At 58.8% G+C, this 12236-nt stretch overlaps 1 protein-coding gene across 1 annotated transcript; it reads right to left on the bottom strand.

Moving 5' to 3' along the window:
- Window positions 1-856: 856 nt before the first annotated feature.
- Window positions 857-11467, bottom strand: LOC101944623 (C-C motif chemokine 19). The gene is made up of 4 exons (XM_005311696.4): window positions 11267-11467; window positions 7519-7642; window positions 5396-5492; window positions 857-2572 (listed from the first exon to the last, which is right to left on the bottom strand). The coding sequence occupies exons 1-4, from the start codon at window positions 11331-11333 to the stop codon at window positions 2552-2554; spliced, it is 309 nt and encodes a 102-aa protein (XP_005311753.2). The 5' UTR covers window positions 11334-11467; the 3' UTR covers window positions 857-2551.
- Window positions 11468-12236: the final 769 nt, after the last annotated feature.

Below are 12236 nucleotides of genomic sequence, written 5' to 3'. Positions count from 1 at the left end.
CTCACAGCTGTGTGTCAGGCTCCTGCCTCCGTCCGGCTCTGGAGATTAGACAACCCTGCACTGGGCAGCAGGTCCAGGCTAAACAACCAGTTGTCTGATGGTGTGATTCTAGGCACTGGCTGTAACGAGAGCTCAGGCCGCACCGACTAACTGGCAGCTGTCCAGTTCTACCTTGGGCCTGCAGTAAACGGCAAGGGGAATCAGAAGACTTGCGCTCTGTTGCTGGCATGAAGCGTTGTGCCTCAGTTTACCCATTGTAGGGTGAGGATAATGATCCCGTCCCTCAAGGTCTTTGACAGTCCCTAAGTATTCTTATATCATTATTTTGATCACATCGATGGGGGCCCTGCCTCGCACCAGGAGGCCTGTTTAGTCTAGGAAGGGGACGCCTGGTGGACAGAATTTGGTTCTGCATTTAAAGTTATACAAATGCTTAGGTGTCTTGTTGCACGGGGGCCTCAGAGCTGAGACCGGCCTGATCCCGCTGCGGGGCAGCTGCTAGCCAACGCTGGCTCTGAAAGGCGGCTGGGGCTGGGGAATGGGCTGGTTAGGTCTCCACAATGCAACGTCCCCGGGGCTTTGCCCCTGTCTCCTCGGCAGTGCAGTGATGTGTGGCAAGCATCAGCAGGCACATGGGCAGGTGCTACAGGCACCTTGTGCTCATGCAAAGCGGCACTGCTGGGTGCTGGAGAGCTCCTGAGGGATGAGGGAGATTTTCCAGGGCAGTGAGGTGCCCAGGTCCAATGGGAGATGTGTCTTCCCCACAGAACCGGATGCCAATGCTTGACTGTCCTAGCCCCGAAGCCCCCCTCCCCTCAACCCAGCAGGGTTTGTACCTCAAACACAAGTGGGAAGGTTTGTATGTTTCAGGTATTTTTATTTTAAAAAATCATTTTGATCACAGCCAAAAAGGGGAGAGCGAGCGAGAGAGCGAGAAAGAGCAAATTCTCCTGTATTTCACAACAGCAAACAGAGCCCGCGGCAATTGCATGGAGCTGCTGACCCCCGGCCGGGGGCGTCTAGACACAGGCCAAGATCAGTCGGATTCAGAAAAGCAGAGGAGCCCTGGGGGTCCTGGAGTCTCTGATGGGAAGGAGAAACCCGTTCCTGCCTGGAGGAGTAGCCAGGGAATGGCCCGCCGTGGCGGGCTGCCCAGCTGTCACTCACGGTGAAGCCAGTCCTCCCCTCACGCTGTCTCAGTCTCCTCCGCTCCTGGCTGACCCAGGCCTTATCGCGTGCTGCTTCCAATACCTGGGCTACCCGACCTGGACACGGTACCACGCTGCTTTCCTCTCTCCACCCCTTCTGCCAACCACGCTGCTCCCCCGGGCTGACCTAAGCTCCAGGACTGGTCACACGTCCCAGGTTATTGATGTATTTATTGTTAATTAAAAACTGGAGCAACACGCTTCTCGCCTGGCCTTTTGCCGCTCTCCATCTCCAGCCCTGGCGTGCTCAGCTCAGCGCTACGCTGCTCAGGGAAGGAAAAACCCTGGTGGCTTTAAAGGAACGGAACTGACCCCCCGCCCCCCAAGCCAGCCCGATGCATCGCTGAGGTCCAGCGCTGCCGTGCGTTAGCCACCACGCTCTCACCACCCGGAAGTGGCTCTGCAAAAGTGCCCACTGGGGTTCCCCTCAGTGACTCCCTTGGCGCCGCCCTGGCGGCTTGGTACAGAAGCATTCGCGGGGCAGGCGGCACAGGACAGGCCGGCCGGCGTGGGGGTTGGCAAAAAGAAAAACAGGTTTTGTGCCCAAATTTGCCAACATTCAGAAGGGATTGCAGGGAATGCGGGGCTGGAGAACGGGGCCGGATTGGCAGGCCAGGAGACCCAAGACAGGACAGCGCAGACAGCAGTTGGACTTGGCTTCCCCCTGTGTGACTGCACCCTGCCCTTCTGGGACCCCTCTAGACTGACAAGAGTTCAGTCTTTGTGGCCCATTCAGTCCATGGTCTGTGCCCGCAAAGGGGCCATTCAGTGCCAGTTGTGGTGTCTCTAATGTGGGCACCTGCCCACTAGGGGCTGGGCTGAGACCTACCAAACTCATCTCACATCGTGGCCACGGCACAGCCAGCCAGGCTGTACCAGCCGTCAGTTGCCACCTGCCACGGCTGAGTTGAAGCCACTGAGCGCAGAGACCTCCCTAATTCCCGGGGGTGCCGCGAGGGCCTGCCCAGGCGCTGTGGAGGTGCCCAGCTCATTGTGAGAAAGCTTCGGTGTGGAACGGGTTACGCTCAGAGCAGTGCCAGCCGGCACGCCCTGTGTCGCTCGCAGCTGGCAGGCCTGGGGCGCTCCCAGTCCAGCCACACTCAGCTTGACAAGTCACAGAAGCCAAGGGAGACCCCAGGGCAGAGCAGAGAGCAGAGAGCAGAAAGCGGGGATCTCCAAGGGGAGGCAGTGCGGTCACACCGGAATCAGTCCCAGGGAGCTGTAAGGTGTTTGCCCTGCAGCCGGACACGCTGAAAGGGGAATGCAGAGTTCGCAGGCGTCACGATCATCTCTCAGCCCCTTTCCCATCGCCGGGCCGTGGGCCAGCCGCAGGCTCCTCCGGTCTACTTGCTCCAGAGGTTGTCCTAGGGAATTAGAGAAGGAAAGACGTTGGTGAGGCCTCATCTGGAGTACTGTGTCCAGTTCTGGGCTCCCCACTACAGAAGGGATGTGAACAAATTGGAGAGAGTCCAGCGGAGGGCAACAAAAATGATTAGGGGGCTGGAGCACATGACTTATGAGGAGAGGCTGAGGGAACTGGGATTGTTTAGTCTGCAGAAGAGAAGAATGAGGAGGGATTTGATATCTGCCTTCAGTTACCTGAAAGGGAGGTTCCAAAGAGGATGGAGCTCGGCTGTTCTCAGTGGTGGCAGATGACAGAACAAGGAGCAATGGTCTCAAGTTGCAGTGGGGGAGGTTTAGGTTGGATATTAGGAAACACTATTTCACTAGGAGGGTGGTGAAGCCCTGGAATGGGTTCCCTAGGGAGGTGGTGGAATCTCCTTCCTTAGAGGTTTTTAAGGTCAGGCTTGACAAAGCCCTGGCTGGGATGATTTAGTTGGGGTTGGTCCTGCTTTGAGCAGGGGGTTGGACTAGATACCTCCTGAGGTCCCTTCCACCCCTGATGTTCTATGCTGGTAAACCAGGTGCCAGCACTGACAAACTCATCGCGGGAACTCAAACCAGCTCAACTGTATGTTAGTTTGGCTCAAAATAGGGATTAGTCTGATCTTAGCCTGTACTTAGTGTTTAGACTCCGTGGAACGCTTGGAAGTTGCTCTCTGCACTAATCTCCTGCGAAACGGCTGCATTCCCAGCTGGAAGGACGTAGGTCCGTTTTGCTTTGTAACTGTGAAAAGGTTTGCTCTGAACTTGGGAACCCAGGCCTAGGAATGGTCCCTCCTGCCGCCCAGGAGGCCTATGAAGATTAAACAGGCCCTTAAGGAACATCACAATACAAAGGGTTGATGGACGGCCCATGCTGCTGTACAGGGGAGCTTGGCTCAGGGACTGGAAGGCTAAATGTAAAAGATAAAACAGGGTCACAAGAAAATGGATCATCTCTTTGCTGTCTGAACTCTCCCAGGGTCAGAGACACTGAACTAAGGCAGAGATCCCCCGGGGTTACCCCTGAGTCCGTCCGGAAAGACATTTTATATTGGCAGATTACTACATCTCTGTCATCTTGAGACACCGTAGCTGGTAACTCATTTGTGTGTATAGGTTCGCTTGCTTTCCCCTGTAGGTAACTCTCTGTTGTTTCTTTTTTCTAGTTAATAACCCTTTAGTTAGCTGATTACAGGACTGGCTACCGGCGCTGCCTTTGGTGTGAGATGTGAGGTACAAACTGATCCGAGGTATGTGACTGGTCCCTTAGGACTGGGAGTAACCTGAATATTTTGGGATCTTTGGGGCAAGTGACCATGTCTCACTAAGGCCGGCTTGCCTGGGTGGCAGGACAGACTGGAGTGTCTGTGGGGACTGTCTGTGACTCCGTGCGGTGAGCCAGGAGTTCACATTTGTTACTGGGGAGGTGAAATCTATTCATCAAACACAGCCCAGGTTGGGGGGTCTGCCCCGAGACAGGCCCTCACGGTCGTGAGCCACTCCAGCCAGCGATGGAGAAGGAAATGGCATAAAGGGACCCGCCCCCCTACTCCCCAGCAAGCAGCTGCTCACTGTCACCAACTGTTTTCTCCAGTGCACCGGCCCGGCAGGGGGCTGACAGCTCCTTTGCCCGATTGCTCCGCTGCCACGGAGGTCCCGCTCTTACCCTCGCTTGGCGCTAGCCCCATGGCCGGGAGAGGAAGAGGAACTGTACGTCCTTCTCTTGGGGCACAGGTGGCTTTAGGGTCTCCCCAGCTTATGCGGGAATGATCCTCAAGAGACTGACCATGCAGCTAGTGCCGGGGGGAGAGGTGTGCAGTGCTGTGGTGAGCCCAGGCACAGCCCTTCCCCATCACACCCGCAGCTCGAAGCTCACATGCCGCTCTGTCTTCACTGTTCCCACACCGGGAGGAGATGGAGACTAGATGGTCTGGTCCAGCATGGCCAGAGGTGGGCTCCTCGATTAGAGAGACCAATGGGCTGACCTGGCACAGAGGGGTGAGGTGGGGTGCAGGACTCCGGTGACCAATGGGCTGACCTGGCACAGAGGGGTGAGTTCGGGTGCAGGACTCCAGTGACCAATGGGCTGCCCTGGCACAGAGGGGTGAGGTGGGGTGCAGGACTCCGGTGACCAATGGGCTGACCTGACACAGAGGGGTGAGTTGGGGTGCAGGACTCCAGTGACCAATGGGCTGCCCTGGCACAGAAGGGTGAGTTCGGGTGCAGGACTCCGGTGACCAATGGGCTGCCCTGGCACAGAGGGGTGAGTTCGGGTGCAGGACTCCGGTGACCAATGGGCTGCCCTGGCACAGAGGGGTGAGGTGGGGTGCAGGACTCCGGTGACCAATGGGCTGCCCTGGCACAGAGGGGTGAGTTGGGGTGCAGGACTCCGGTGACCAATGGGCTGCCCTGGCACAGAGGGGTGAGTTGGGATGCAGGACTCCAGTGACCAATGGGCTGCCCTGGCACAGAGGGGTGAGTTGGGGTGCAGGACTCCGGTGACCAATGGGCTGCCTTGGTAGGAGGCAGAATTCCAGATTAGCGGGACCCGTAGGGGGTGAGTGGCTGGAGTCTGACCCCAGTGCCCGCTCCGGCGAGGCAGGGAGCAGGGTCCCGCGGTGGACGGGCCAGCGGTCTGACCCCGCAAGGGGAGGGGAGCAGCTGGGATCCACGGTGGGCATCCTGCGCCCAGCATGGAGGGGGTGAAGCCTCAGCCGTGTCTGCCCAGCCCTGACTAGCTGGTGCCTCTGCTGCTCGCCCAATGCCCGTGGGCTTTGCACGGGTTTAGCTGTGACCCTTACCTTGCTCTGGTACACACTGTCCAGCCTGTCTGTCAGACGCCGCACCCAGTGGGCATGGGGAGGGGCACAGAGCTGCTTGCCCCTCACGGTGATAAACCTAACGCACAACAAGGAAACAGATGGGGACAGCTGACCAGGATGCGCCGCATCAATCAAACCAAGCTGCCTCCGTCGCTCCCCTCCTCCGCCTGGAGCCGCTCCCTGGCTCTCTGTTATTCCAGGTGCTGCAGCCTATGGGGCCTTCCGGGCTGGCTGCCAAGTCGGGCTACATCTGGCGCTGCTGGCCCAGGAAGGGCTGGTGCACCACAGCCGGAGCACCCCAGTGAATGACCGTCTTTAACGCTTTTCTTCTCACAGCCCCCGGCAAGGCCTGTTATCCTCATTCCACCCGGGGGAAACTGAGGCACCAAACCCTGCAGTGACTTGCCCAGGGTCACCCTGGGAGTCAGCGACAGAGCGAGGAACCGAATCCAGCATTTTGTACAGCAATAGGGCCAAAGGCGGCCGTGCCCGCGGGGCAGAGCCGCGTGGGGGCTGTGGCGAGGTCAGAAGCAGAAATGGTGCCAGCCCCGGGCAGAGGCTGTCGCTATGATATTCCTGCCCTGGCTAACCTGAGCGCCTGCTCAGGATCCCGCAGGAGACAGCCTGTTCTCCTGGGACCCCAGCCCCATTTCAGCCTCGCGCTGGGCGAATTGTCCGAACCAAGGCCCCCAGCGGTCCGAGGCTCCCCCTGACTGGCTCCAGCCGGCAATCCAGAGCCGCCCGGGCTGGGAAGTGACATAGCGTAAGAGGAGCTGAAAGCCGGCTAGGGCCCATCGGCTGGGGAGTCACTGGGGTGGCTGCCCCGTCGCGTTCAGCTCTTGTGGTGCTCGTCACGACGGACACGCCCCGGTCGGGTGCAGCAGGAAGCCGAACTCTCCCAGCTGCAGAGCGGCTATGGCTCAGGCCTGGAGCAGGATGGGCTCTGGGGGGGCTGTGCCCCCGGCTGCCTGCACAGCAGTGAGTCACCCTGGCTGAGTGGGACAGGAGGCTGCAAAGCCTCTGGTTTGGCTGGCTGCCCCCCAAATCCCTTTGATCACAGCAGGGCTCTGACCCCCGCCCAGACTCCCAGCGCTGAGAGCAATGGCCGGGGGCCAGGCTGAGAGACTGGTGCGTGTTGCACGGTGGGAGGCCAGAACAAAACACCTTCTGGCCACCTCTGGATCCCTTCAGCACCGTGCCCGGGCCCTGCTTCCGCCTGGCATAGGGACGGGCCAGAGCTCCTTCCTGGCATGCACCAGCAGCTACCTGTGGGTGGGAGCCCAGCAGGGCCCGGGACCTGCACTGGGCACTCTCCAGGGATAGACAGCGAGCACGGTCTGTGCTTAAAGCAAGGGCCTGCCTGTTGGGAGACCTGCGTCCCCATGGCTAGCCCTGCCACAGCATCGCTGGGTCCCTGTGGGCACATCACCGCCCAGGCCTCAGTTTCCCTGTTTGCAGGCTGGAGAGGGTTGGCTTTCCCTGCTGCACGGGGCCGTGAGGTTTGGCTTGTTAATGGGAGCGGAAGGGCTGTCGAAGGGAAGACTTATTGTGCTAATCACCAGCTGGACTGTCCCTCCCACCACATCCAAAAGGACTGGGCCACTTGCTGAGATACTCCTCTGGGGTCACTTCCTGTCCCCTTCCCTCCCATTGCAGCTGGGGGGGGGGTATTCTCGGAGCAAGCAGCTGGCAACCCTCACTTCTGCTCAGCTGCTGCCCTGGGCAAAGCTCCCAGAGTGCTGGGGGCACTCTGGCAGTCATCATGGAGTTCTGCCTGGGCTCGCAGCGCCGTCCTGCAGGAGAGCTGGGCGCAGGAGCGGTGCAGGGTGGAGCTAGTGGCGGGAAAAATCTCTGTGGATTCAGGGGGCTGGAGAAGAAGCCTCTGAAATGTCTCTGGGTTCCCGGCTTTGTTCTACCCAGCGCCCATCCCCGTGGTGTCTGATCTGCACTCTTCTCTCCCACCCTTTGTCCCCATGTCCCAAACCAGCCAGACTTCCCTCATGCCCCCCAGCAGCATCAGCGTGTCCCCTTCACGCTGCCCCCCAGCCAGCGTTCCCCAGAGCTCGGCACCCCACGGCGCTTGGCGCTGCCGAGGAACTCACACCACGGCGTGGATGGGGCAGCCGTCGTGGATCCGCTGCACCACGTAGTCCAGCACGATTTTGCGGGGGATGGGGACTTGGCTCGTTCTCAGGCAGCAGTCCAGGGCGTCGTTGCTGCCGGACGCTGGAAGAGAAAAGCGATGGGAGCAATGGGCAAAGGGGAGAGGGAAGGGCACAGCCGCTGGGGCAGAGAGCAGGGGGCAGCCGGCTCCCAGCAAGAATCCAACGTCCTGGAGATGTCTCTTCACTGGGGCAAACTGGCACCGTTCTTGTGGAGGCGTCGACATGAGAGACGGAAAAGCCCCGAGGTGGCAGCTCATCTGTCCCCCTGGTCAGTCAGGGCTTCCCTCCAGTCTGGGTGTGAACGCCTCCGCGCTGGGCCTCTCTGGGAAACCCCCTAGTCCAGTGGATCTGACGGCTAATGGGCACTCTCTGCCCTCACCCGGCCCCTCCCTCCTGGGCATCTCGAGCCCTTGAGAAACATGGATGACCTGAGCCCCGGAGCTGCGGGCACAAGGGCTGACCCCCCTGGAGAGACAGGGAGTGACGGTACAAGGCTACCTGCCAAGGGCATTAGCACAGGCTGTGGGAGAGCCAGGAATAGCCCCCAGGTCTCCTGGTTCCCAGCCAGTGCACTGGGTGCAGCACCTTGCTCACGCCCCTGCAGAGCGAGCCGGCGATTGCAGGTCAGCACGGAGACGAGTCTGGAAACTGTCACGCGTGCCCCTGGGAGCTAGTGCCACGGAGCCATGACCAGCCCTGCACTGCTGTGCCGGGGGCAGCTCTGGGCCCTCACCTGCCCTGGACAGGCTGTCCTGCATGAGGCTGGTGGTCATGACCGGGAGAGGGGCGGGACAGTGTTTTTGTTGTGTGGTGTGTGGTTGCTGGTGAGTATTTGCTTCAGGTTGGCCCAGTCCTCGCTTACGGACAGCCCCCCAACCTGAAGCAAATACTCACCAGCAACCACACACCACACAACAAAAACACTAACGCAGGAACCAATCCCTGCAACAAAGCCCGATGCCAACTCTGTCCACATATCTATTCAAGTGACATCATCATAGGACCTAATCACATCAGTCACGCCATCAGGGGCTCGTTCACCTGCACATCTACCCATGTGATCTATGCCAGCATGTGCCAGCAATGCCCCTCTGCCATGTACATTGGCCAAACCGGACAGTGTCTACGCAAAAGAATTAATGGACACAAATCGGACATCAGGAATCATAACATTCAAAACCAGTAGGAGAACACTTCTACCTCTCTGGCCACTCAGTGACAGACTTAAAGGTGGCAATTTTGCAACAGAAAAGCTTCAAAAACAGACTCCAATGAGAAACTGCTGAACTTGAATTAATTTGCAAACTAGATACCATTAACTTGGGCTTGACTAGAGACTGGGAGTGGCTGGGTCATTACACTAATAGAATCTATTTCCCCATGTTAAGTATCCTCACACCTTCGTGTCAACTGTCTGAAATGGGCCATCCTGATTATCACCACAAACAGTTTTTTTTCTCCTGCTGATAATTGCTCATCTTAATTAATTAACCTCTTACAGTTGGTTGGGCAACTTCCACCTTTTCATGTTCTGTATGTATATATATCTCCTACTATATGTTCCACTCCATGCATCCGATGCAGTGGGCTGTAGCCCACGAAAGCTTATGCCCAAAGAAATGTGTTAGTCTCTAAGGTGCTACAAGTCCTCCTGTTCTAGTAACTAACTGAATCTCCCAGCGTGCCGGCAGTTGGCTCAGTACTACCCACTGCAGCCATTTCATAGAGGGAAACTGAGGCACCGTGCAGTGATGTGACTTGCCCCGATTTACACAGCAAGCCTGTGCCAGAGCCAGGATTGGAGCCTGGGGCCAGATTCTCCCCACACAGGAACTCCTTCCTAGGGTCCTTCATCTGCCCCCAGGAGTCCTGCTCCTCGGCCCTTGGTTCGAACACCAAGGCCGATGTCCGCTCTTAGCTCACGCAGTACCAGGCTAACCTGGAGAGAAGTGTCCCAGAGATGTAAAGGGTAGCTGGCGTTTCCCGCTCTGAACCCTCACCCTTGTTCCACCCAGCGGGCTTAGAGGCCGTCTGCGTGGCTGAGAGATGGGGCGCGCTCCAGAGCTCCCCGCTCTGCTGTGCAGACCCACGGATTTCACTCCCGCCCTCCTGCTGCTTGGCCCCTCGCAAAGCTCCTCTCGGCTCTTCCCTTAGTTCCTCTAGCAGCCCCCCTTATTCAACTCGGGTCGGTTCCCTGCTGACTGGAAACGCAGGCGTGAGTTGTACTGGGTCCTGTCCTGGGCTTTCTGTGCCCGTCGCCTCCTTGTGCCAGAACGAACATAAACAGGAGACAGCCGAATGCTATCAGCAAATGTCTCCAGTAGCCGGAGACGGGGTGCTACATGGGGGGGCTTGAGTTACTGCAGAGAATTCTTTCCAAGGGGTCTGGCTCTGGGTCTCACCCCCACCCCCTCCCCGCCCCCTGGCTGGGATTCTGATTTGGTTTTACAGATTATTATTATTTCTCAATTGTTTCCAGCAGAGCCCACAATGCTCCTGGTGCTGTCCAAAGCCCAAAGAAGCCAGGATACCCATCCCTCGTCTCCTTCTCTCGCACACCCCTTCCACACATATCCTTGCACACGCACACTCATGCTCACAACAGACAACACGTGCACAGGCATCCAGGACCCGATCCTCCCCCTGCCTTGTGCCATCAGTGACATCAAACACTGCCAGCCTATCACAGACTTACGGTCTGGCCCTGGACAAGTTGCATCACTGCTCCGTGCCTCAGTTTCCCCCCTGCACAAGGTGAGTAATGACAGCAGCCTCTTAGGTGCGATGAGGATCTGCTCATTAATGCCCCAGGGAAGGGGCTCTGGGGGAGCCTTATGGCTCCAGCCCTGCAGCTCAGCACTTCACTGCGCCAGGCACATGTGGGGGGAAGGGGGGCAGCGCCATCTCTCCCTTTGCAACTAGCACGTGCGTCATTTGCAGACGGGTCTATTGCCGCCCCCTGCAGCAGGGGGGTCGTTTGCCTCAAGTCCCCAACCCCGAGAGATTTCAGAATGAACGGGACGCCGCGCTGCAGACTGGAGCACAGGGTGCAGGGCCGGCTCCAGGGATTTGGCCGCCCCAAGCAGCCACACAAAAAAAAAAAAAAAAAAAGCCGCGATCGCTCCTAGCGGGAGTGAGGGACCGTCCGCTGAATTGCCGCCGAATAGCTGGACCTGCCGCCCCTGTCCGGAGCGGCCGCCCCAAGCACCTGCTTGCCAAGGAGCCGGCCCTGGCAGGGTGCAATCACACACGAGGAGAGGGGCTAGCCGGCACTTAGAGGGGGCCAGCTCCTACCCTAACAGGCCAGTCTGTGAATGCTGGAAGGCTGCAGCGACATCCAGCAGCAGAGGTGAGAGGAAGAGTGGCCCAGTGGTTAGGACGGCTAGCCTGGTGCTCAGGAGAACTGGGTGTGATTCCCCGCGAGACTTAGGGCCAGGTTTACCCCCCCTGCCCTGAAGTTCCCCCTCTCTGCGGGGACTAATAGCATCTCCTAGCTCCCGGGGTGCGGTGGGGATAAATATACTGACGGTCGTGGGGCTCAGGTGCCCCGGCAGCGGATCTGTCGATACCTTAGCTGGAAAGTCAGCAGGCAGCCAAAGACCAAATTTGCTAATCCAGAACGAACCAGTCAGACTTATTCTAAAGAGCCCGGGATGCAAGAGAGCAGAACCCAGGTCCATCTTACCTGGCAGGACGCTCCACAGGGAGAGGGCCAGCAGAGGGAAGAAAGCCATGCTTCTAGCCAGCGCCATGCTCGGGCGGGCAGGCTGGGAGCCCGGGAGTAGCCTGCCGGGTGGAGTATGGACGGCGCTGTCAGCACGGTCGCCTGCAGCTCTCTGAATCCTGCTGATCCCGCTCGCTATTTATCCTGCAGCATCTCAGCTCTCACTTTCACTTCTGGGGGGAGGCACTGACTCAGAAGGGCAGGTTCCATTTCCCCAGCCCTCTGTTTGCTTTCAGGCAGCCTGGGATGACTTGACTGGCTCGGGATAGCAAGAGACGGGCCAAAGCACGGAGCTGCCGGCTCTGCAAACCCCCTTCACCAACCCACGAGGGCTAACAGAGCTAGGGCTAGCTAGGTTTCAGGCCCCCATTTCATGGGAAGCTGCCAGAGCTCTGGGGCAGGCTGGCGACATGGGGTGGGTATGGAGCCAGGGCTAAGCTGAAGGACCAATGACATCTTCTAGGCTCAGCCGGGGAGGGGGTCTTTGCCCTGCCCTGGAAACCCCCAAAGAAGCTGGGATTCTTACTGTAAACATCAACCAACCCAAATTGCATTGCAAGATGCCAGGCTCGTCGCATGGCCAAGCCAGCCCAGAGGGTCTGTGGGTACTGCAGGAGGTGGGCCGGGTCAGGTGCACGGGGAAGCCCCCTGGGCTGGGGTCCAGCTTGGTTCAGCAGGGCCCTGCTCACAGGGGCTCCAACTTCCTCGCTAACGGTTCACCCCACCCCGCTCCTCAGCCTGCCGTGGGCCCTGCCCTTTGCTCTGGGGCCAGGGTGCGCTGCATTCACCCCGACAAACCTCCTTCCCTTGGCCTGTCTGCTCCCTGCTGGGCCCTCGAGAGAAGGGAAGAAAACCGAGGAGGCCGCCCCATAAAGCCAGAGGGGGAACTCGGCAGCGTAGAAATCCCAGGGGAGAAGCAACGGGGGTTGAG

Source organism: Chrysemys picta, chromosome 6, assembly GCF_011386835.1.
Source record: "Chrysemys picta bellii isolate R12L10 chromosome 6, ASM1138683v2, whole genome shotgun sequence".
Lineage (NCBI taxonomy): Eukaryota > Metazoa > Chordata > Testudines > Emydidae > Chrysemys > Chrysemys picta.
The sequence above is the reverse complement of the archived record's forward strand: the minus strand, read 5'-3'. Positions and strand labels throughout refer to the sequence as shown.